Here is a 26,348-nt window from a genome sequence, read left to right as displayed (position 1 = left end):
TAAAATATGCGACGGCTTGATCTATACCAAAATTGCGTACAAAATCGAGTAGTAAATGAGTAGATTCTTTAATATACTTCCAGTCAGTCGGTACTGTTTTCTAAATGGGAAACCGGGGAGGGTTGTCATGTTGCGTTATTGATTTTAAAGTTATAGGGAAGCGGTCACTTCCTAAAGGATTCGTGATCACATTCGATTCAAGATGAGGCAGAAGGGAAGCAGAGCCTATTGCTAGGTCTATGGACGAATATGAATTGTGTTGAAGGCTGTAATATGCTGGTTCCTTATTAAATAGGCAGGCAGTAGAGGTCAGAATAAAATTTTCAATAAGTCGGCCTCTTGCGTCGCAACGCGCGTCTCCGCACAACGTGTTATGTGCGTTAAAATCACCTACAAGTATTCAGGGTTCCGGCAGCTGATTTATCAGGTTATAGAAATCGGTTTTTTAGAGATGATCGCTTGGAGGTATATGAATGGAGCAGACGGTTATTAACTTCTTGAAAATAATCCATCTAATTGACACTGTCTCGAGGGGTGTCTGTAATGCTACCTGGCGACAAACTACGGACCTGTCTACAAGGATTGCTACACTGCCGAACGAGGTATTAGCCTCATCATGGTCCTTGCGGAAGATGGTGTATTGGAAGAAAGTTTGTGTGCGTTTTAGATGTGTCTCTTGAACACACAGCAACTTGGGATTGTGTTTGTGCAGTAGCTCTTTAATGTCGGCAAGGTTTAGAGAAGTTCTCTAACACCCCACTGTAGTATTTGTGTATCCATTATGCTGTATGTGTTGAGTTCTGTGAGTTTAGGAGACTGAGGTTAGCTCATGGGCCTTTTTCTGGCGCCGTGACGGGAGTTTTGTCTCTTTTGGAGCGATGGAGAGTGCCTCGCCGCTCTTTAGGCGCTGATGGCGCCGTCTTGCTGGTGGTTGTGTCCAGCGCCTCTTTCGAGGCGCTGGACACGCGCTAGCCCTTTGTTTGGCATGAAGGCCTAGGCACTTTGGACGAGGCCATTGAGGTCACCTACCCGGAGGTAAATGGCCCCGTCTGCTGGGTTGGCGTAGCAGCACTAGCTGCATCCGCTGGGGGGGGGAGGGGGGGGGGTTGGCGTCACTGCCGGCTTACTGGTTGTGGGTCGGACAGCCACCGGAGACCATTGGAGCTCTGCCCCCTAACGCGCCACTTCGGCAAAGGTGTTCTTTGGCAGGAAGGATACCCGCCTGCGCGCCTCTTTGAAACTTAGGTTTTCTTTTACTTTAATTGTAACTATTTCTTTTTCTTTCTTCCATGATGGGCACGACCGCGAATATGCAGCGTGTTCCCCTTCACAGTTTACACAATGGAGAAAGTTTTCACAAGATTCAGAGGTGTGCTCATGAGCACTGCATTTCGCGCAGGTTTGGCGGCCTCGACAGCTCTGTGAACTGTGACCGAAACGCTGACATTTGAAGCAACGCAGGGGATTAGGAACATATGGGTGAACACGGAGTTTGATATACCCGGCCTCGATGGACTCGGGCAGAACACTTGTGCCAAAAGTAAGCATCAGATGTTTGGTCTGTATTTCCTTAATATCACGCCTCACCTTTATTCGCTCAACGTTAATGACATTTTGCTCACTGAACCCTCCAAGAGCCCAGCCTCAGTCAGCTCCAAGAGATCATCATCGGAGACTACGCCACGGGTTGCATTCATAGTACGCTGCGGAGTTACTGTTATTTTGGCGTCGCCAAATGATACTAGATTGGGCAGCTTTTCATATTGCTTAGGTTGCGGAGCTCCAAAAGATCACCGCTTGCCATTCTGGATGCTTTGTAACCTGTGCCAAAAACATGGGTCAGAGACTTGGACACGAGGAATGGAGAGATTCTTCGCATGGGTTTGGTGTTTCGGAGTGGACTACACGGAAGCGAGGAAAAAATTCTTTTTGACAGGCAAAAAATTTTAAGACATCATCGATGAGCCCCCTCTTCAGGGAGCGATCAGGTAGTGGGGGACAGGAAGTAGCCATAGGAGATTGTAATTTCCGCAGTAATGCCAACCACCCTTCGTGGAGTCCTACAAGGGGACGCTGCAGGGCCTGTGAAACACAGCCTGCAAACGCCAGCTGTACATTACCACAATAACCAAATATGAAATAACCTAGGTTGGTTATTCACACAAGCTTAACCCTTGCTGCCTGGAAAAATTGGAAGTAAAGAGAAGCGAGGAGAAGACAGGAAAGATGGAAAGTGAGAGAAAGACGAAAGTTCGAGGGAGAGTGGGAGACAGAAAAAGGCAACTACCGATTTCCCCCGGGTGGGTCAATCCGGGGGTGCCGTCTACGTGAAGCAGAGGCCAAAGAGGTGTGTTGCCTCCGACGGGGGGCCTTAAAGGTCCGAACACCCGGCAACGGCTCAACCCGCAGGATCCCCCTTTCCCCGCGGACACGGCTAAGCCGCGCACGGTTAAACGCGGGAGGGTCCAACTCTCGTATGGTCGGGTACGTGGTGTCGCAACACACCAAACGCCTGCTGACGCAGACGCCCCTGCGGGGTCCGTGTGACCTAAATTACGCTATCGTGTTCCTAGCCGATCACTAATTATGGCGAAAGAACACACGATTCATATGTTCCGTCCTTTCTCAACACTTTGCCCCCAAGCGTCTATCACACACGCACTAAGCACAATATAACATGCTCAGTAAGACCTATCTAAGACAGAATTACTTTTCTTTCCACGCCCTCTTCGAACATCGGAGTCGCATGTTCACATGTACTAGTAGCCACTACAAGCTGCGCATTCATTGCTTTGTCTATGTTTTCTTTTATTATACGTTCGTATTCTGTCTCACCATTAGAATAAGTTTACCCGGCCCCTTCTCTCGTACCCGTAGCAATTTCGTGCTGCCTGCCCGTCACTGCCAGTCAAGCCTCATGTAGCTTTGGAAGGCCTCATACTTGTACCTTTTATTATCGGTTGGGTGCGATAAAGAATTATACATCACACATGAAATACGAATTATTAAGCAAATAATATACGCAAGGGACAATACAATATAATATCGGAAGTAGAACCAGCTACTAAGTAACATTTGACCGGACTCCCTGCTATGTGTAAACCGAAAAAACATTCAACAACTAAGGAGAGATGGGCTTGTTGAAGCTCAATATTTTTAGCAGGAATAGTGCACATTCTGTATTCACTACACAATGTGCATATGTGTATCCACTACATATGTGTGCATTGCTTGTGCATATAGTATGTATCTGAATGTGTGTATATATGCATAAATGTGAAATTGTATGTGTATACGAGTATGTATGTATTTTGTGTAATGTTCATACAAGGATTTTTCTTTCGTTACAAGTGCGTTTGTTTGCAATATTACTTTGTTGCAAGTGTTGCATCTTTTGTGATGTTTGTGCAGCGCTCTGCTGTAAAACGTATAAGGGGGCGGGACCCTCGTCAAGCTGTACCCCAGCTTTTAGTCCTGTCTCCTCCTTTTCAATGTGAAAAGATATAAAAACATCATTCATTCATTCATGCATTCATTGGAAAAAGTACAAAAGATGACACGATAGAGCACGGTGTTGTTCATGTTTTTTCAGTGTTTTCTTTTGTAAATTTTCTTTTTGCTGCTCCTGTTCTACCAATATTTAAGAATGAAAATATCAATGCTACGTTAGTATTTTAGCCAGTTTAAGTTGTTCACGTTTTATTAAAGGCCGCAAGGTTATTCCTATTGCGATCGGCATGGTTTCCAGAAAATAAGTTGAATTGTGCGCGAATATGTTTGAAGGAGCGCAGGCTCCATTTTTTGACGATAACTGCTGCTTCATTACGTTAGTTTATTAGCTAAGCTACCGAGTAGCTTTTTCCAGCAACTATGCGGTCAAGCTCCTAGCGAGCCAATGACGACAGCAAAAATAATGGGAAATAAATGGTCTGCACAAAATTGTCCAATATTTCTGGCCTGGCTTGTATATCCGCCGTATATTCTAGCATGCTTTAATATAAAACAAATACTTCTATTAAGTAGCATTAAACCCGTAAAATAGTTTGACTACATACAATTTTCATTTGTTCATCTGGGAAAACCTTACCAGCAATGGAGCAAATGAATACCCCAGACTTGCGCTCAATGCTTCCCCTTAAATATGAGAACGTCGACGTCATGACACGTTACAGATTACACTACATAAGCACAAATGGGCTGCTCGTGCCAAAAACTGCTTCAAAACTCCAAAAAGTTTCAAAAACTGCTCCTGTGCACGAGCAATTTTTGGAACTTTCTAGTTTGAATCATGTTCTTTCAATATGTCATGAGGTGCAACTCGAACTTAAACAGTTGACTAGCTTGAGCCTTTTCAATCTTAACTTCAAGGTGGCATCGTCACCGGTCGTCCATAATTTTTTTCTCATCGTCATTTATTTGCTAGAAGGACATGCACGGCCTTTCATTCTTACCGCGAGTTCCTCAGTGGCAGTTTGGCATCGCATAAATTTATTGGAATCAGGTTAATCAAGACTCAGTCCTACTTAGACTATTAGGCTCGAGTTAGACGCAGATCTAGTGGCCGATAGCGTCTCATCGAGTGACTCCGACTATAAAACGCGCCCCTTAGGACTCACTCGCGATTATCTTTACAGAAATTTCCACGTCATTGTTCTACAGAATATATTAGTGGGCAGTTGTCCGGAGGGTACCACCGTCAGTAGTGCGCGTGCGTGCGGGCGTGTGCATTCATATATGCATATGCGCGTGTGTGTGTGAACGAGAAAGGGGGTTAACCAAGGAGCCCGATATTTATTAATCATATAAGAAGCCAAGAAAGAAACCAATGGACAACATAGGGTAAGTTAATTGCGCTTACTAACTGAATTGAAGAAATTACATTTTATAGGCAGTGAAAGTGGATGAAAAGGCAACTTGTCGGAGGTGGGAAACGACCTGCGCCTTCGCATAGCGCGTGCGAAGAACCGTGCATGCGGACTGAAGTGTAGTGAGCGGCCGCGGCTCTAGGCATCGGCTTCACAGTGGGTCAGCATCTTTGGTGGTGGCACACCAAAATGAAGCGCCGACGTCCCAGATAAGCGACAGGCTAGACACTTGGTTGAGAGCGCTGCAATACGATAGCGCACGAGCGCAGTCACGTGGCTTTACGTCCTATTTCACGGGCTTTCTTTAAACACAGAAAGAGTTCGCGAAACAGCATGTATGCGTTGCGACAAAAAAGTGGATCGATCGTTTCTGAAGCCCTTGTAACACCCAACGAAATGCACTTGGCCATCAAATGAATAAAGGTGTTGCATAATTCATATTAGTCATTTATTACGCCAAATTTAAGAGTACTATAAGGAGAGCCACATGCCGCCAAACCACATGCCGTTTGTTTCCTCCATCTGCAGCTAATCATTTCCTTTAAATGCTTGGCAGAAGTTACGTGAAACACCCTATATATTAAACGGACACTAAAGCGAAACAATAAACCAGTTTAGACTAATGAAGCATTGTTTGAGAACCCTACAGGCCTTCATTTAAAAAAGTAGTTTGATTACTAGATGAGAAAATGAAGATCCAAGTATCAGTATTTGAATTTCGCGCCGAAACCCCAGCGCCGGTACGTCAGCGTGACGCATGGTTTATAAACTATGTTTTCGAGTTTGGGCCGCGTTGGCTAAATAAAGGTTCCCGAAACTTGCGATGTTTAATATTTGGTTCCTTTAAAACACAATGTAGTCAATCTGTACCGCTATATATAATTAGTAGGCCCTAGACGATGCCATCAAAATCCAAGACGTCACCACCCCCAGGGGCCGGAACTTAAGCAGGCGTCGCCAACCGTACTTCGTTTTTGAGCTTTTTCTGGCTTACCATACGTCTTATTTTTGTAAGAGTGGTGTTTTTGAGTGTTGTAGAACGGTAATTTACTGATGGAGAAGAAATCATTTTTCACTTTAGTGTTCCTTTAAGGTATTCTTTCGCATGCTTGATTTTGCAGGCTCCTTTCGTTTGCCCGCACTTTCAATGCGCACGCGCATTGACGCGATTTAAATTACAGTAAATTTTGACTTATCAGCACAAAGTCACTACGTCACCATAGCGGCTACGCGGTGTTGCATCGAACGCACTGCGGCACTCTCGCGCCGCTTTCTATGCAACGCCGAATGGAGGGATGCTATGAGCGTCCCCTTTGGAACGGGGCGGTGGGTGACGCCACCAAGTTCTTGCTATTACACTGCCTAATGACCTACCTAGGTTAAACAATGAAAAAAGAAAAAAAAAACACTATGAACTACGATGCCCAAATTTTCTGATCCCTATTGCGAACTATGCTGTTGTACGTCTCCGTCTTTTGTCGTTTCCCCACCTTTCTGCCACCAATCCTCCAATCGCCTCTTACTAATGCCCATTGCAGATATGTTTGCTTTACCACTGCTCCCGCTGAACCCAAGGGCCTCAAGGAGCCCAGTAGTGCCTAAATCGACCGCTGGGTAGACGTGTTCACATTCCAATAAAACATGCTCCATCGTTTTTCTAGCTTTACCGCAGCAAGCACATGCTTCTTCCTTCTTAGAACACGCACCTATAAAGCGTGATATAAGGCATCCCGCAGCATATTCTATGCAAGGCCACCAAGCGTTCGATGCAACGCTGCCGCGCGTTCGATTCAACTCTCCTTCCCACCTATTTTACGAGTGGCTATAACCCTAACGGTCCGGAGGTCATTGCTCTCGGCACCTTCTGACGGCTATCGATGCGGAAGTGTCAGGGCTCGGTGCTGCTTCTGCTTTGTGTACCAGAGGGGCATCCGGTGGTTCCGGTGAACTTGGCTGAAGCACTTCCGCAGCATGCGGCAAATCAGTTTCACCATAGTCAGAGTTCTTGTCTGTTTTCAGAAAAGACCTCAAATGATCGGCATGTATGTACGTATCGCACACGACTTCCGACGAGTACCAAATATGTGCACAGCAGTCCACTGTGAAACGGAACACCGGAGCACGGGGCGCCTGCTCTGCTCCACCACCGGCCGGCGGTGGCCACGAGCTTTGCGCATACGCAGTGAGCGCAGTTGGCGGTGCTGTTTTGTCTTCTGCTAGCATCTGCAGCCGCGCTTCGGATCGTCACGAAGAATGCTTGATCGTCGCGGATACTTTCATACAGGAACTACGCGAGCTACTGCTCGCGTAGTTCCTGCATGAAAGCATCCACTTTCTTTTTGCAGCTGGAATAAAAGTGACGGTATTGATCTAGAATCAGCCGAATGCCGCTATGAGACTGCCGTATGTTCTTCGCGTTATCAATACAAAATAAATGCCCGCTTCAGAAAACGTATACCACGCAACTCGACTCCCGCTATTCCACGATGGATCGAGTGCCATACGATGAAAGTAAGCGTATTGTTGAACTGTGGCTAGGGAAGTGCAGTCAACGCGCTATTTTAAGGTTAAATGAGCGGACGCTCAAAACAGTCAATAGAATTGTTCAGTGTTATAAGAGCAACCGACGCTCCTAGGAAGCCACGGCGTCGGGCCACGAGCCATGCGCAAGACCTCGCCATTGTAGCTGCAGTGGCTGCAGACCTCGCGCTTCTGTTCAAGACATCAAAGAAAGCCTTGGACTAAACACTTCCAAAACAACTGAACCCCGCTTGTATCAAGCGGGGATAAAAAGTAGGACCGCTGCACAAAAGCTTCTTCCCACCGCTAACAAGGACAAGCAGCTTCAGTTTGCGCAGCTTCCCGCAGGCTGGACGCCGCAGGATTGGAGGAGGGTCGTCTTTACGGGCGTGTCTACTTTCACCACCTGTTGCTACCAGGGCCCGTATTCTGAAACGTACGCCTTCCGCGAGACTATCGCCTTGGCCACGCCTCCGCCAACAGCGTGCCCGGATTTGCAGTTTTAGCAAAACCGGAAAATAAACAGAGCCATCTAGCAGTTCCGGCCTATGTCATTTTAACATCGTGGTGTCGATGGGTGCTCTTGGCATATATTGAATTAAAGAACACGTCTTTTGGCTTTCAGTTGGTGGCGGAGTGTAGTAGAGATAAGGGATAACGTAGGTGGTAGTTTATAGTAGCCTTATTGGTGGCGCCTTACACGCATTGTTCTCCGGCGATATTTGTTGATAAATTGAAAATTAAACATTTTACACTTCTTTATACAATTTATTTTACCTAAAGCAGCCGCAGCAAATTGTAGACAGTGCGCAGAAGCCGTACTGCGGCCACTACACTCGAAAACACCCAAACTGCTCTGGACTCGCACGGTGCGCTCTCTCATGCGATGTGAAGCGTTGTTCAGCGCGTATTGGTAGTGCACGCTGACGTCACGGGTAAGCATTCGCTTGATTCATTGAATGCGACTATCGCGGCGGCGAAACTATCGCCGAAGGTGAGCGTTTGAGAATACGGCCCCAGGAGACGCATTAACGCCCTGACTGCCTCGGTAATATTTACCTTTACTATTATAATTGTAACTTATATTATAATATATATTGTAAACTCGTCTCTCTAGTTCTGAGAATTCCTGGAAGCGTTTGTAAAAGGGAACGATGTTTCAAAATAATATGTAGTGTCATTTACGGGATCCTACCTGTCATATGACACGGCGCCTATCACGGTTGACAATAGGGCAAACTGCTCCGAAATAATTATTTGAATAGTAGCCTGAAAAACGCGCGGACGATTTTTTCTGGTCGCAATAAATAGAAGTGGTGGCTAATATGTAGCAATTACATCAATTATGGCACATTACCCTGCATTAAATTCCAGGAGCTTCTTATGCCGGAAACAAACCAGGAAGAGCAGTGTCATTTCTTGTGGTTAGAATTTTCCGAATCAATTTGTAGTTCCATTCTGTAAAATGCTTTGCGTGTAACAAGCTGAACTTTATATATAGTGGAGCGATACTGAACTTGATGCAGCATTGAGCACGCAAGAACTTCCAGTCTAATGTAAAGGTCTACGACTTCCATTGCCTCATTGCGCGCATTGCAGATGATAGGATGTGTTTACTGAACCTCCGTTATTTCATACTTCAGCTACAGGCCGGAATACATCCAGTGGCTCGCTGCAAGCGAAGTGACAGTCGTGAGCATGTGAGGCTGCATGGCAAAGGATGGCCTCGGGCCTCTCGTCAGGCTGGAAGGAAAATTCAGGGCAGTCAAATACTGTGACGTCATCGAACAAGTTACCCTCCCTCATGCTGCAAATGGTCCTTCCCAGCCACATGACTTCCAATTTCAGCACGGCAACTCCCCTGTGCACACCGCAAAAAAAGCTCTATCACTTTTCTCCAGCGACACCAAGTGGAAGTTCTGAGCTGGCCATCGCACCCTCCTGACTTGAACCCCATAGAAAACGTTTTGTGGAATAGGAAAAAGGCTCTAGCAAGTCAGTGCCTGCATGGACTCTCCGCGAACAGGCTTTGGAGCGCTGTCAAGGCTGAATGGGAGTGTTTAAACCAAAATGCGTCCTTCTGAGAAGCCTTGTATGCAAATATTCCTTCAAGAATGAAAGCAGTGTGGGAGGCAAATGGCGACGTGACTAGATATTGAGCGACGCACGAGGATAACCCTTTTGCCTTTTTTCTTAAAGCCCAATAAGACGGCAGAAGTTTGTAACAGCACCTTTGACGTGAAGTCCTAATAAAAAGGTTATGCATGGATGAAAACAACTTTATTTTGAATCCCGAAAATTTGACGACCCGGGCTCGGGTCTCCCATGGAGGGACTTCGAGGCCTTGCCTCGTCGCCGCCTCACGGGCTTGCTGGACAGCCCACTCTTGTGTCTTGAGGTTGGAGCTGCGCAGACACCGACTCAAGAGCCTCCGGAGCCACTGCCATTGCGACACTCCTACAACATGTGTGACAGCGACCCTCTAGTTCCTTGACATAATTTGCAAAGAGCAGTCGGGTATTGCCCGGGGAAAATGTGCTGCAATCGCACCGGACTGGGGAAGGTTTGTGTTTGCAGTTGTCGTCAGACGACTGCCTGGCGACGTTTCAGCATGGGGTGAGGTGGGAGCAGCAACCGCCTGCCTAGCTGGTAGTGCTTGGTGGTGTCAGTGTACCTGACCAAGCGTTCTGGCATGTTTTGAACCAGGTGTTCTCAACTCAAAGAGGCTGTCTCCGATTCTGCGCGGCGGGTCAGTTCTCGCACAGAGCGATGTGCTACCTCGTTCAAGTTAGGGGAGCCCTCATCGGTGGGGGTGGTGACGTGCGCTGAAAGCCACATGATCGCGGTGCTATCGAAGTGCTGTCGACCGGCTTTCCTTAGAATCTAGAGAGCTTCGGAGGAAATGCACCCCCGCGCGTAGTTGCGAACTGCGGATTGTGAGTCGATAAAAACTACTCCGCAGAGGGGGTCGGTAAGCGAAAGTGCAATCGCTGCCTCTTCCGCTGTTTCGGGGTATTCCGTTGCGACACTACACGCGTGCGTAAGCCGGGAGCTAACGTCTGCGACTACCACCGGGAACCGGTGTTCTCATGTGTATTCTGCGGAGTCTACAAAGCGCGTAGTCCTCTTTCCACCTAAGGAGCACAGCAGTGCCTTGGCACAGGCCTGGCGTCGGCCCCGATTAAATTCGGGGTGCATGTTTCGAGGGATAGGGGCGACAATCAGCGTGTCGCTGAGGTCGTTGGGAATGACCTGTTTCTGACCGTGTTGGACGTGGTAGCTGAATCCCAGTTTCTGCAGGATGTACCGCCCCTGGCTGTCAGAGACATGCGTTCTAGTTGAGAGGCAATTTGCGCATCCACTATTTCCTCAAGCGTGTTGTATACCCCCAGCTGTACCAGACGAGCACTGCTTGTGGACTCCGGTAGGCCAAGGGCGATCCTTGTAAGCCTTGCGTATAAAGGCGCTGATTTTCTCCCTTTCAGTGACATTCCAGTTGCCGAACGCAGCCACATAAGTGATGTGACTGATTGCGAAAGTGTGTATGAGGCACATGACACTGTCCTCCTTCGTGCCCGTGTGCTTCTTTGTAATGCGTTTGATTAGGCGGGTAGGTGCTCTAACCATGCCTTCAATTTTGCGAATAGCTTCCATGTTTGACCCGTTGGCTGTTTTATGCATGCTTAGGATGCGTATCTTCGGGACTCGGGGAATGCAGGAGCCGTCTTGGCGTGTAGAGGATTATGTCGTCACATTGGCGTGATTCGGCTGTAGGCTTGGGCCGGTGGCGCGGGTGGTAGACGAGCAGCTCCGATCATAGTGGAGATAGTGGAAGACCTGTGTCTTGGAGGTAAGTTTCGACTGCAGAGGCCGCTGCTTGTAAGATGCATTCTATCTGACCATCACTGCCCTTGTTGACCCACAGGGTGATGTCATCTGCATACAAGGTGTGATGGAGGCCATGGATCTCGTCGAGGTAGGCTGGGAGACCCACCATCACGAGGTTGAAAAGGGGTGGGGATGTACCGCTCCTTTTCAACATCGTGTGGTCACTACCGAGATCTTCAAAGGTATTGCACCAAGCTGCTTGAGGGATGTTACGGACCACCGTCAGGTCTGGTGTCGTGTCCCGTTCCGTATATGTGCCCGTGCGGGTCGGCGCCATGGGATCGGTAATAAGAGTTAATTCGGCATCACGGTCGTGCCACAGGCGTCGATCTTTGGTGGTAGTGTAGCCATAGCCCCAGGCCTCGTTCGGGGCGTTAAAGTCTCCCCCCACTAGAAATGTGCCTGCGCTCACCCAGGCAAGTGCCCCTCGGAATAGACAGAGGAAACGAGCCCGTCAATTAGCCAGATTACTGTGTACGTTGAGGAGAAATACACTGCGGTTGCGTGTTCTATTGGGTAGGAGCTCTACAAACATGTTTCCCGCATGTGTGCCGCTTACGCTGTGTTCTTGCACTATCATCGCTTTCCGAATTAAAATTGCAAGTTCGCGATCAACGGGAATCGGTGAGGCATGCGCAGTGTAACCTGGAAGCTTTGGTACGGTACCTACTGTTTCTTGTATCATGACGTCGGGTTTGGGTTGCGCGTGTTGGACGTATTGCTGCAGCACTGGTGGCTTCTTAGTGAAGCCCCGACAATTCCACGGCCACACCATGATCTCGTTAGTAGGGCTGACCTTCGTGGCGCTGTACTTGTGCCAAGACCGACCCTTGAGGAGTGCCGGTGCTTCCTAGGGCATGTTCGTCGGATGTCATGCTGCCGACCGCGAGGGTGACTGTGCGGCGCGACCGGAAGTCGCTGACGTAGCAGTAGCTTCGCTCACCCAAGTTGAGCTTGTTTATGTGGCCCAGGATTGCTGCATGGGCTACATTGTCAAATGCCTTTTCCAGATGTTGGCCGAGGTTGGCCCGGTTGGCACTAGTTGAGTGACTGATAATCTGGTGGTAGAGTTGGGGCATGATGTCTTGAGTGGAGAGGTGTGACCGGAGGCCCACCATAGTGCTTGGGTAGGCTCCAGTGTCCTCGAGGTGGTGATTGGCGCGGAAGAGGAACACATGCTCCATCATCTTGCCAACGCAGGATGTGAGGGAAATGGGCCGCAAGTGATCGAGGCTGGACGGCTTGCCTGGCTTCGGTATCAGGACTGCCTTGGAGCGTTCCCACGCCTTGGGATGCGACCTGCTCGCCAGCATTTGTTGATTTATGCCGTAAGAGCGGTTGTCGAAGCATCATCGGGGTTTCGTAAAGTCTTGTTTGTAACCTTGTCGGGACAGGTCCTGATTTGCCATTAAGATTGTGGAGAGTTGCGCGGATCTCTGACTCGTGAAATTATTCATCGAGTGTCACATTTGTCTCTCCAGTGTAATCTCCGTGTTGAACATCGGGCCGTTGAGGGAACTACTTGTCTAGCAGGCGTGTCACGAGCTGGTGATCACTCGTGGTAGCCTGTTCCTTGTGCAAAAGGCATTGCAGGTTTGCGCGCTGAGCAGACTTGTTCTGCTTTTCCCCCAAGAGGTGACGATGGAGACGCCACGTTCTGCCATTGTGTAGCTGCCCATCGACTGCGTTGCAGATGTCATACCACTGTTGGCGGCTTAAGGTCCGGCAATGTTGTTCCAGCTGGCGATATATATGTGCGATCTTCTTACGAAGCTTTCGGTTGTGCCTTTGCTTCTTCCATCTTGCGTGTGGTGACGCCTTGGCTTCCCAGAGGTCGCCTAACCGGCTGTAGATCTTGTCAACCTGGACTTCGGGTGCGAGCGTCTGCGTCGCCTTGTTCATGTGGTCGTTGAGCGTTTCCATCCATGCCTCGATGTCATCGATGTTCTCCTCACCTCTCTGTTCAACTCGCTGCTTTCGAAATTTGTCCCAGTTGTTCCGTTTGAATAGCTTAGCAAAAGGGGCCGTACACGTCTGAGGAATTCGTGTTTCTATGATCATGTGGTCACTACCGAGATCTTCAAAGGTATTGCACCACGTTGCTTGATGGATGTTACGGACCACCGTCAGGTCTGGTGTCGTGTCCTGTGCCGTAGATGTGCCCGTGCGGGTCGGTGCCATGGCATCGGTAATAAGAGTTAACTCGGCATCATACAGGTCCTGCCACAGGCATCGACCTTTGGCGGTAGTGTAGCCATAGCCCCAGGCCTCGTTAGGGGCGTTAAAGTCTCCCCCCACTAGAAACGGGCCTGCGCCCACCCAGGCAAGTGCCCCTCGGAATAGAGAGAGGAAACGAGCCCTTCAGTGAGCCGGATTACTTGTACGTTGAGGAAAAATACACTGCGGTTGCGTGTTCTATTGGGTAGGAGCTCTGCAAGCATGTTTCCCGGATGTGTGCCGCTTACGCTGTGTTCTTGCACTATTATCCCTTTCCGAATAAAATTGCAAGTCCGCGATCAACGGGAATCGTTGAGGCATGCGCAGTGTGACCTGGCAGCTTTGGAACGGTACCTACTGTTTCTTGTGTCATGACGTCGGCTTTGGGTTGCGCGTGTTGCACGTATTGTTGCAGCAGTGGTTGCTTCTTAGTGAAGCCCCGACAATTCCACTGCCACACCATGATCTCGCTAGTGGGGCTGACCTTCGGGGTTCTGTACTTGTGCGTTACTTGAGATAGGGCTAGGGTGAAAGACTGTAGGGCCCATGGTGGACATTATTTCCATGCCTGGTCAAAGGCCTATGCGAGTCTCGATTTTACCGATATGGGTTTCAACCCTGTTTGTTCGAGCAGTGAGGTTATTGACCGCAACGCCGGTGTTGCGGATCCCGGTTTGAATTTCAGAAAGCAGCTTCCTCCATTCTTATTGTTCTTTCCGTTAGTCATTTATCGTGACATGTGCTTTGCGCCAATCACTTACTGCTGATTCGAGGTTCTCATGCTGTTGAGACTCGAAACTGGCCGCCGCGCGTTTCTTTGTGGGCGGTGCCGCAATGTCGTTATTGTTCGTGACGGGAGTCGGGACTAAAGCAGGTTTAGGTATAGATGTCTGCGCCATCAACTGTTTAATCTCTCGAATTTCTTGGGTTAATTGTAGCACGACCGTGCGTAACTGTTTTCGCACTGCACTGCTTCTAATGCCACAACCCTAGGGTCCCTCTTATTACTGGGTTCGGAGGCAGTAGCTCCTTGAGCCTTGCGCCTCAGCGAGCCCTTAACCGCATCTGCCCAGCTCACCTTGTCAGGTGGGTCCGAATCTTGCTGGCCGGCTTGCTTCGGGAGCCTCGATCTCAAACGGCCATGGCTTCGTCCGGGGGTTTTGCTGCGCGCCTGCCTCCGAGTCTTGTTTTGCGGCGGGATTGAGGCCCCACTGCCGAGCGAGACCGCGCCCGGCCTCGAGAGCGGGAGCGGGGGGCAGTTGGGAAATGTTCATCGTAGTTCTGCTGCTGTAGCTCGAGGGCGGCCTTCGCCTGCGCTCTGTCGGTCCACGCGTCGTTCTTAAGAAAGGGAGTCTTAAGTCTAGCCTTGCAGGTCCTGTCCGCAGTGGGATGCGCTCCCCCAGAAAGGTGACACCTTGGCGCGCATGTGTACTTGGAGTCTAGGTTCGAGGCTCCGCAGCCTCTACACACACACACACGGTGTTGAGGGTTCGGGCAGACCTCCATGCGATGGCTGACGCGTCCGCACTGGTGGCCCACGTCAATCTGCTTTCTGTACAATGTGCATCTGAGCGTTGCACCCCTGTAGTACACCCACATTGGGACACGGCCACCATCGAAGGCGATGATGACCGACGTGGTCTTGCTGAGTCTTTTGGCCGCTAAGGCATTCGGGTTCCTCTTGTTGACGATATTGAGGTGAATGTCCTTCGCGTCTTCTTCGAGAGAAATGCCGCGGACGACTCCCTTGACTGTATAATCGGGCGCAGTTTCATATGCCCGTATCTCGAACTCGTGTCCGTTGAGCTCAAAGCTGTCGAGTCGGCGGTACCGTTCTGCATTAGGAGAGTGAGAGGTACTCCCAACGATGATGTTTTGCTGCATATTTGGGCAGACAATGTCTTCCGTGGCGTCTTGTGGAGATACGTTTGCTGCACTATATGGTGCCGAAGCGAGGCGGATGACCCCGACTGTCGCAACGTTCAAGCCGTCCCGTGGTCTGATAACTACTTCGTGGTGATCACGTGGAAGGGTGGGCATCTTCCCTATAGCAGTCAGTATTTTGAATGCATACCCTAAAATTGCTACCACAATCAGAATGGCACCATTTGTAAACGTTAACAACCTAAATCTTTAGGACAATTCAGCATGATGCTATACTTCAGCATCCACTAGTTGGTAGCGTTACTGCAACTGCGGTAGCCTAACACATTACACACACTAATACGTTTCCCCATCAAGTTTACCACTGTGATTTCTATTGAACGCTCTTTAAAGGCGCTTGTTCAGCCTACAGGCATAAGCGACGCAAGTATGCTGTAGAGCGCATGAGATGGCCACTATACACAGTTTAATGCTCTCTATTATAGTTGCGCCACTAAACCACGGCTGGAAAAGTTCTCGTGTTTGCCTCGTGAGTTTAAATGGCAAAAATAACCGAGGTAATATTTTGCACCGTCCAATTATCTTTCAGCCTTGCAAGGGCTAGCTATCCAAGTGTGACGAGGCAGTCTCCGGCCAACTTTAACAACGCGTGAACGGTTTCCTTTGAGACGATCCGAAGCACGGCGGCAGACAGTAGGGGTGCGATCTTGTATGCGTTCCAAAATAGAACGGAGGCGGTCCGTTCTTTACGTCGCGAAATAGGCAGTCCGTTCCATTGCATTCGTCCGATAGCCGACGACACAGAATGATTGACAGCAGATATCACGCCACAATTGACGTCATGGCATTCGTCACGGTTCAAATTGACCAATCGTGTGCGGCTCGGTGGAGCGGACCGCCTCCGTTCTATTTCGGAACGCGTACAAGATCGCACCCTAGCAGACAACGAAAGAGCACCACCCACTGCGATCACTGCGCCTGCGCGAAACTCGTTGCCGCCGCCGGCTCGTGGTGGAGCAGAGCAGACGCCACGCACACCGGTGTTACTTTTAACAGTGGACCGCTTTGAAAATGGCGATTTCATTCGTGTCACCCCCCGCCCCCTTGTCCGGGCGACTATTTAATAACTTCACCTCGCACTGAGCGCACAAAAGCAAAATCATCGCAGGTGTCCTTGCAACTCCTCTTGGAGCTGCAGGCCGCCTCACAGCAACTAAGAAAACTCTCACCTCGCATTGCACATGCCCAGGGGAAACACTCCCCATCCCAGTCACGGCACTCTATCGCGCCGCGTTCGATGCAACGCCGCAGTGCGTTCCATGAAACACGCAGGATGAGAGCCTGCTGATGGGATTGATTGTGCTTGGCCCAACACAGCTCTCACTTCATGAGGCTGGTAGACACTTACGAAAGGAGATTAATTATATGATTGCCCTGTGCTGGATGGTAGTGTATTTTATGGATTAAGCATAAAAGTGGAAATTTACGATGAGTTGCTGCAGAGGTACGTTGCAGCTAGTTTTCTTTTCTGTTATGCTTGCTGTACGGCGATAGTAATTGAGAACCAAACGAGAAAAGTTATTCTGATCAATTTCAGTACTATAAAATTGGTATGTGTTAAGTTAGTTCAATGTAGATTAGTGGCGCAAAAGCGGCTAAGGCTATGTTGCGCCAAACACGAGGTTCTTTATAATACTATTTAATAGGCGAAAGGTTCTGTTAATCTATATTTTGTATAAAAAGCCAGTGTCTAGGAATTTACGTACGTCAGGTAATGCGAGCATCGAATCATCTAAAATAAAGCAAGATGTAAAGGTATGTGTATTTAATATAGGTTGTGCAAAATGTTTCGTCTTTGTACTTCAATATGTATGCATGTGAGTTATATACATGACTTTTAGTGGTCCTTGGCATTTTTGGCAGGTTGGCGCGTCCTCTTTCGTAAGTAAATAATTTTTTGTGAGGTGTGTGTGCCCAATGCGTAGTCGGCATAGTACTACTTCGAAGAACTGCTCCTGGTGGTTACACGACTTCGACTCGCCAAGTACGGGTTTAGTGGGATGCAGCTTGTTTGTAAAATGGTCCCATTCGTGTTGCCACTTTGACGTTAAGGCCTTGCTAATGGCACGGATATTATCTTTATATGGAAGTGTTGTGTTTATTATGTCTTTGTAGGCTGCCATCGATGCACATCTATCAGCTGCTTAGTTACCCTGTAATCCGACATGACTTATTATCCAGCAGAAATGAATTGATCTCCCGTATTTTTTAAGCGCGACCATGTGTAGTATATCCCCTAGCACGGGTTCACACTCAGATTTCAGACGTAGAGTCTTCAGCGTACTCAAGGAATCAGTGTATATGACTGTTTTTGTGTTCGCCCGTGATAATCGTTTTAACTACAACCCATACGGCATAATCTTCAGCAGTGAAAGCAGAGGCATATTTTGGTAGACGAATATTTGTTTCCCAATTTTCTGTTACGGCCCCAACACCCTCATGTTCTGTTTTAGAGCCATCAGTGCAGAATTCATGTTATTTTGATATTTGTCCTAAAGAGCACAGAATTCTTGTATATTTTGGTGTGGATTGCCTCTTTTCCTTAAATATGTCAATGTCCAGTCACATAACTGTGTGAAATCACACCACGGGGGCAATCGTCGTGGTTTTTTGGCAATCTGGAGGACTTCGAGAGGGATCCCCAAAAATATTGCTCCTATCGCAGGACAAGTGGCTTAATAATGTTCGGTTTATTTGTGTAGTGTAATCGTGAGTTGAGCTGTGTGACGATGTTGCAGCATATGTGTTGTGGTGAGGACTGAACTTTCAGCACATACGAAAAAGTGAGTAACGCTCTGCGCTGCTGTAAGGGAGGTTCATAACACTGAAGGTTTAAACTTTGGACAGGTGATTTTCCGTAGGCACCACTTGCTAATCGCAGTCCCAGGTTATGTACTAGATCAAGTCGTCGAACGTAAGACTGCCTGGCTGAGCCATAAACTACGCAGCCGTATCTAGAATGCTGCGTACAAGATACCGATAGATACGTAAAAGGCACGTTTGGTCGGAACCCGATGCTTACGAGACAGAACATAAAGGATATTTAGCGCTTTATCTTTTTTAATCTTTATTGCTTTTATGTCAGCTAAGAAGTTTTCTTTGGTGTGAAAGGTAACTCCTAAAGACTTAGTCTTGTTTCACCGGCAGTATGGGGTTATTCAATGTTAGAACTGGATCACTGTGTAGCCTTCGTTTCTGAGAGTGTGGAGAACCAGAAACCATTTTTGTTAGCCCATTGTGTAAGTTTATTTTGAGGTGCGGCAAGCCACTTGGACATCGTCTACGTCTAGAGTGTGCATAAGAGACGCCGGTATTATCTTATTAACCGAGTTCATTTTTACAATAAAGAGTGTCGTGCTGAGAACACAGCCTTTGCGAAACGCCAATTTCTGTATAAATGTTTTGGAATGTACCGAGCCCAGATGTACCTGAAATGTCGTGACATAAAATCAGCTAGGCAGTTTAGCATTTTACCACGGATGCGAGGTCAGCCAGGTCGCTGAAAATCTTATATTTCCATGTGGTATCATAGGCTTCCTTTAAATTGAAGAAAACTGCAAGACAGTGTTGTTTGTGTAAAAATGCATATTGAATTTCATGTTCTAGATGGACAAAATTGTCAGTAGCTGAACAACCCTTTTTTATATCTATACTGGAGGGGGTCTATAAGGTTTCTTGATTATAAAATAAATGAGAGTCTTATATTGAGAAGGCCTTCATATGATTTTGCCAAACAGCTTGTGAGGGCAATGGGTTTGTAGCTGCTTGTGGATGTTGGGAATTTACCAGCTTTTAGAAATGGAACTAATATTGCCTTTTTCTACTCTTCTGGCATTATACCAGATTCGCAGATTATGTTGCAAAATTTAAGGAGAGCTGCTACAGGTGCTTGAGATAGATCAGCCAGCATGGCGTAGTGAATACGGTCGTCACCTGGCGCTGTATGTTTCCCTGAAGAAAGAACTCTGCTTATTTCTTGTTGTGTGAGGGGGGAATTGTGTGTTTCATTTGACGCGCTAGTAGTGGGCAGCTTGTGTTTTTGAGCAGACTGTACTGTAAAAATTCTTTTGTATAATTCACTGAACTGGATACATCACAAAAATATTCTCCAAGTATATCTGCCTGTTCTTGGATTGTTTGGGTGCCTTGACTTGTCAGTGACAGTATTGTGTAAGATGAGTAATCTCCCCGAAACTTCACAACCTCTTCCAGCATTTGTTTAGATGTGATTGAACTGTTTATTAAAGATATGTATTTCTTCCAAGGAGAGTGTTCTGCCTGCCTTCTGCTAAATCGTGCTTTCGCTTTGGCCTGTTTTAGAGGCTGGTATAGGTTGGGTGTCTTCGTAATATGCCCCAGGCCCTACTTTGAAATATTTTTGCCTCTGTGTGCTCAGGAGTCCACCAGGGGTAAATTTTTTGCGCAGAAAGGTAGATGCCTGAGGTATTGCTTTTTCTGTCACTGAAATTATTATTGCAGTGAACTTTTCATAATTTCATTTCCGCTGAGTTCAACACTTCTTCGAGTTTTGCATTTTTCACGAAAAGCGGCCAGTCGGCTAGATGTATTTTACAGAGACGTAGTTTAGAGTTTATGGTAGCTAATGTGGATATTACCTTGATAAATGCCGGTAAATGATCAGTTCCATACGAGGTGTCGAGGACTTCCCACTTAAGATCACTAAAGACAGACTGTGAGCAGGAAGGCTAAATCGAGACAGCTAAATTTGCTTGAGCTTGGTGAAAACTACGTTGGTGAATCCAAATGTAAAAGACATATGCTGTTAGACAAAATAAAATGATTGATTACTGGCCCTCTTTGGTATGTTCTATCGCTGGCCCTAAGGGTACAATGGGCATTAAAATCTCCTACTAAATCAAAAGGCTCCGACAGCTGCTGTATTAGATTTTCCAGTTGTCTAGTAGTAAAATGAGTAGAGGGCGGAATCTAAAGTGAACAGATGGTGATGGTCTTATGCGATATAACGGTGACGGCGACAGTATCGAAAGCCATTCAACTGAACATTCAACTGGGCTTAAAGGTCTGAACACCCGGCATCGGCTGAACCACCAGGATCCCCCTTTCCGCGGACACGGCTAAACCGCACACGGCTACACGCGGAAGGGTCCAACGTTCGTGTGCTCGGGTACGTGGTGTCGCAACACACCAAACCCCTGCTGATGCGTGTGTGCGTTTTAAGATTTAAGATAGCAGCAGGGTAGGTAGTTGACTCTGGATTAATGTTTTATACAGCATGAATTCATGACACCTAGGGGATGAGTGCAGGTTGCGACAAATGTATCTACCGTTAGCCCTGGCATTGAAGCTGGTAACGTGAACTGATCAGTTAAGCTCAGAAGTAATATGAGTGCCAGTGTATCGGTAGCATATAACAGACTCCAAGAAAGAGTTGTGAGGTGAATATGAAGCATTATTTGTAGAATCATTCGAAATATCTAAGATTTGTGCTTAGTCCAGTGCAGCTTGAATAGCCAGAGATGGCAATTTGTTCATGGCGTCAATGTCGTGTCGCAATGTTAGCATCGCTATGGCCATTATTTCTGAGTATATAGAACAGTCGCCCGGGAAAAAGTGAACGTTACAGGACGCACAAGGAGGCAAATTATTAATGTAAATTAATAAAATGAGGCCCTGCAATCTATCCTCATCGTAATCTAGAGTTAACGCGACGTAACGAAGGAATAATGTTATTCGCTGTAAAGGTTATTAGCTTGCAGTCCCATGTTGGCAAACTAACTTTAGAAAGCAGTTTACGGCAAATGTTATCGAACGCTCTGCTGAAGGAACATTCAATTAAAATATTAGGGAGGACAGAAAATGGCACGAAAGTATTTGGGGAAGGACTGTTTCACGCGATAAATTGTTACCAGAACCATGTTGCGCATTACCCAAAAAAACTGTTAAATCAAGCAACTTGCACTGTCCGAAAATAATACGCATTCAATTATTTTACTATGTATACTAATTATTGATATGCGATAACAGTCTAATGATGAATCCTTAATGTGATTTTTTTAGAGGTTAGGTACAGAAGCCCAGTTGCAAGTTAACTCTTTTCCTAATCTTTTCTACGTCCCCGTTTATGTGTTGCTCTGTATCCCCAAGGTAATTGATACTCAAATAGCCGAAATATTCACGCTGATAATTCATCAAACATTTTCCCTTCAGCCAGCCTGCGACGTGAAAAGGGGAACAAACTGGCTAACGCAACCTGTGTAAAAGACAACACTTTTTTTTCTTGTTTTGGCGAGGGGATGCCACGTCAGTGTTGTCGCACTGCATTTTATGCCTGGTATCCCGCAGATTCGAGGGACGTCTCCTGTCGCGTCGCAGTGATTGGGTGCCCGTTTGCATCACATCGCGTGGTACTGTCGTGTGCGCAACCGCGATGGCAAGTGTGGCATTAACTCAAAAACTTGGTACAGATAAACTTTGAGGCGGCGGGGCGGAGGCGTGCCCTGTGAGCCGACGCTTGCTACACCCTTGAACCCAATGCGCCTCGCACGCAGGGTAGTATATACCGTGAGTTAAGCACAAACGAGTCGCTTCGTAATGACGAGCGCTTTAGACGACGACGCAAAACACGACACTCACCTGCGCATTCCTTGCACCGACGAAGGTACGTCCTCATTCGTTGAACGAGTCCCCACTTTGTCTTTGTTGCGAATAACCCAGTGGAGTAGCCCTGGTGATGGTAGCGAGGATAGCCTATTTCTGAGCACTGCATCTTCATTTTCTGTTTTCAGATCCCAACGGGGACACCACGAGGTGGGAAACCGCAGGTACCTCTTTTTAACAGCACCGTCGACATATGCGCAGCTTACTCCGTCCACGGAGAAACTGCCAATCTCGCAGAGCACGTCGTATCCGGAACAGTCTTCCGTACAAACTGAGAGTGCGTCGTACACGGTTGAGACCGCGGTGGTTTCGCCAACGGCGGTGAGCCATAACCCATGGTGAGGTGTGTCTGCCGCTGCCGAACCTGCGGGAGCTCCAAAATTGCCGCCTATCATCTTAAACACCTACGCTTCAGCCGCTATGTAGACTAGGCCGCTGTGCTCCTAGCGTTTGTTCTTCAACGCATTACCTGCGTGGCTTACGCTTCGCCGCGATATGCGTGCTCAGTGACCAAGCAGCGTGCCCGCCCTGCAAGTAGGCAAGCAGTTTATCTGAAAGCGATCAGACAATCCTGTCTGTCGTGCGTCGGCCCACCAGGAATCTGATTTGCGAATGCGAGTGACGCGGGTTGGAAACCCTCTATGGGGCACTGTTTCCGAGAATAATTGCTAGAAGGAAATATGGCTCCGGGGGGGGGGGGGGGTGCAATTATTTAGCCACCATGGCAATTGCTGTTGCTGCGTGAATTTGTCTGATCTTCGTCCTTCTGGCATCAGGTGTTTTGTGACTTTCTGCATTGTGCTTAATTATCTACCTTGAGTGGCCTAAATTTTCTACCATTTTTCTAAATACGCAAGGAATTAGGACATTCCGAGCACGCATGCTCACTGCTAATTGCAGCACTGCTGCCTGTCCAGGTGGCCAAATTGCCAAATCAAAACGCGCCAAGCGTCTCCAGGTGCTGGCTTAGCCGGAGGCAATTAATAAAGCCGCTATACCGCTTCACGAAGCAGGCTTTCGTAGCTTAATAGTTTTATTATCGGGCTTGTGTGCTCCAAGCCTTGTGCTCGAATCCTGTGCTGGGACCATTTTAAAATTGTTTATCTACTTATCTAGAACTGAGCACTTTGTTGGAATTGATGAGTTTGCAATTTCAGAAAGCCGTTCGAAGCTAGAAGGATTAAGTTTATGGAAATCCATGCACTATCCATCATTTCCATGCTGGTTGAACCACCGTGTTTACAGTTTCCATCGGCATTAGTGCCACAGTTCCCTCCAGTAATTCTATACCTTCATTGTGAAGACGAAACTGCCCATGGTCGCATGCCGCCGTCACACGCCAGCTCAGGCTTCGCCATTGATGGTTGCCGGGCATGCTATTCGAACTAAACCACATACAAAATAAAACGAAGCATTCATGACGCCACTCGTGACGTGTCCAATAGGAAGGGGAGAGGAACATGCCTGCAAGACACTCTTTTCCACTTCATGTGGGTGTGATTTCTTCGGGCGTTCATGACAAGCGTCACTAGCGCGGCCGTTGCGTACGCATGAACAATGTGCCATATCTTGAATATTTTGTTTTCCTTGTGTGTGATTCCCTCCGTAAGATAAATTTAGTTAATAAAATGCAGAAAGTTCACTGATGTTAGCAGGAAACCCCTTCCGCAGCGTCTTCATCCTTCTAGCATCACGCATTTAGAAGTGGAGCAAATAAGGTTCAGTAATGTAAAAAGTTGGGTTAGTTGGTGATTAATCCTCAAACCTTGGGGGTGAAGCAGCGCACTGACAAAGACAAGGCGAAGGCAGACAAGAATACAGCGAGTGTCGCACATTCTTGTATGTCTTCGCCTTGTCCTTGTCAGTGCGCGGCTTCGCCACAAAAGTGTGGAGTAAATACCGATTACTCATATCTCAGTCGGTCAAACGTGCGCGCACTTAAGCGTTAAAAGTTCTCATATTTATTCACACGTTCGCTACGGTGACATCACTCAACGCAAGGTAAAAATCTCAAGCTACACAAGCAAATTTTCCTCAAGCCATGTACAGGCTCGTCCACTCTTAGGGTGAACACGGCTCACCCTGGCCGCGCTCCGCGGGGCGCCAGTGGGTCCGGCGCGGCGGCGCATCGAAGCGAAGCGGCGCAGGCGCACACGGACCCAGGGGAGGTGCCTCGCGTCGTCTGCTACACCGCTGGAGCGCATCGCCGCTTGCTTTTCTGTACACTTCGCTAGACCCAGGTGACTGAGTGCCCGAGGCGGCATTGCAGGAAGGCGCACTTCACTAACTTCAGCATTTTCCAGCTGGTTCCGTCTACAGCTTGTGAACAGCCTGCTTAATCAATATACATAAACAGAAGCAAGCTTCTCACCACATAAGACACTTAGCATATTTTTCATATGTGATGAGGGTAAAAATAGTCATTTTTTCGCGCTCTTTATTAGGCTGGGGCCCTCTTATTTTACTTTCACAGCACTTGGTGTAGTGCATACTGAGAAACCTATTAGGCGCGCTCTTGGTTGGAGTCATCATGTGATGAGCCTGGCGCGCCGTTTCGCGCATGTCTTGATGCTAGAACGAATGTGCTTAATTGACTTAAGAAAACGACCGAAACCCGCTATAAATTTCGCAGAAAGTTAGAGAGCGATTGTTCAATCACGCATCATCATGTTTGCTATGGATTTTACCATTAAGGAGGGCAATACTATTACTTCGACAACAACTAAGAAGTGATATCCGCTGTTTCGCACTCTCTTATTGACCCTATAATGCCGCTGGTAGGAGAGCATGGAGTGATTACGCGATGTAAAGAAGTGCTCTCCCCGGCATAGCAACTGATTTGGCGCCCATTTTACTCCCCTTTTTCATCTTTCTACATCCTATAAAAAAACTAAATTCATTTTTGCTGTCACAGCTTGTGTAAAATCACCGAAGCGGTGCCGGTCCTCTGACGGCTACCTGATGCGAGATGTTGCACTCTCATTTAGAGGAATCGTCGGTCAATTATTTGATTACATTGATTAGGTGAAGTAAAACATATGGCGCCGACGTTTTTTTTTGTTGTTTTTTTTCCTCCTTGGAATCAATGCACGCCGCATGCGAATGCTGTTTCCGTTCGTTTCGAATCGGTAATTAAAGTAGTAAATCTATAATCTACATGTCTGTTTTCTGGTTTAAATTACGTCTTGCCGGGTAATTAAGTCGTTATTTGCTTCTATATCATTTCAGTACTTCCTCAGAATGGGCCATATGCATATTCTCACTAGCATATAATAATTTGCTAATTGTGCGGTATACGTCCCGAAGCGACACATCGAGTTACGCCATATAGGTGGGCATCGGATAAATTTGGAGATTAGGAGGAATTTATTTCTTTTTTTTGGGGGGGGGGGGGTAGGCGGGGGTGGGCTGGGCTGAGTAGGTAAAACCCAAATATGAATACGGTGCAGGAACCCTTGCCGCGGACAAGCGATGCTGTTGCCGTCGTGGGGAAGTGGCTGGTCCGTGTGTTGGACGAAGGCGGCCACGACATTTAAACCGACGGTCATGAGGCCGGCATGGTGTCGTCTGCCCACAGAATGCCGGTGGTCGGCAAACGGACTCGCCGTTTGTAAACGCTAAGCCCGGCCGAAGCCAGATTGCTTTGTTAAGACCAGTCTAATTTTTATCTGACCATGGGCGTCAGCCCGATCAACCGCTGAGCCTCCCCCCCTCTTTTTTGCGTAGGTCATGCTACCCCATCCTAGCTTAATACGATGATCCGGTGCAGCCAACGACTACTCAACTGGGTGACTGGCCACTCAGGAGTTACAGATTCTGGGATGACTCGCCAAATCGAAAGACACCAGAGGTGCTTCCATCAAACGCATTTTCGTCGACTTGCATGATGAATCGCATTTTGTTCGGTTGCTGGTTGCCATGGCACTTCGGCAATAAAAACGCTGTAACAGTGCAGGATAATTTCATTTCCCCGGTGTGCTTTGGAAACTAGCCATGTCGCGGGTACTAGAAAAAGAAAGACGACGCACTGTAGATCTGTGCCTACAAAACTATTCTCAACGCGTTATATCGGAGATGACAAAAAGGCCACTGAAAACTGTAAATAGAATCGCCCAGGCTTAAAAGTAGGATGGAAGAATTGCGGATGCTCCCCGTAAACCCGGCAAAGAGTGACCATTGTTGCAGCGGCTGCTGCAAACCCGACCTCCACCATTGGAGAATTTAAGAACAGCTTCAGGCTGAGTGACGTCCCTGACACGACTATCGAGCGTCGCC

The 26,348-nt window shown here is 47.7% G+C and overlaps 1 protein-coding gene across 1 annotated transcript in view; it reads right to left on the bottom strand.

Annotated features, from left to right (window-relative positions):
- The window catches only part of LOC135909528 (decapping and exoribonuclease protein-like), a 67,873-nt gene extending 45,217 nt beyond the window's left edge, over positions 1–22,656 (bottom strand). The window contains exon 1 of the mRNA XM_065441508.2: positions 22,050–22,656. Within this exon, the coding sequence (XP_065297580.1) occupies positions 22,050–22,468 (419 nt within the window). The 5' untranslated portion in view covers positions 22,469–22,656. The remainder of the gene's footprint in view (positions 1–22,049) is intronic.
- Between the last annotated feature and the right edge of the window lie 3,692 nt (positions 22,657–26,348).

Source organism: Dermacentor albipictus, chromosome 5 (genome assembly GCF_038994185.2).
Source record: "Dermacentor albipictus isolate Rhodes 1998 colony chromosome 5, USDA_Dalb.pri_finalv2, whole genome shotgun sequence".
Classification (NCBI taxonomy): domain Eukaryota; kingdom Metazoa; phylum Arthropoda; class Arachnida; order Ixodida; family Ixodidae; genus Dermacentor; species Dermacentor albipictus.
The sequence above is the reverse complement of the archived record's forward strand: the minus strand, read 5'-3'. Positions and strand labels throughout refer to the sequence as shown.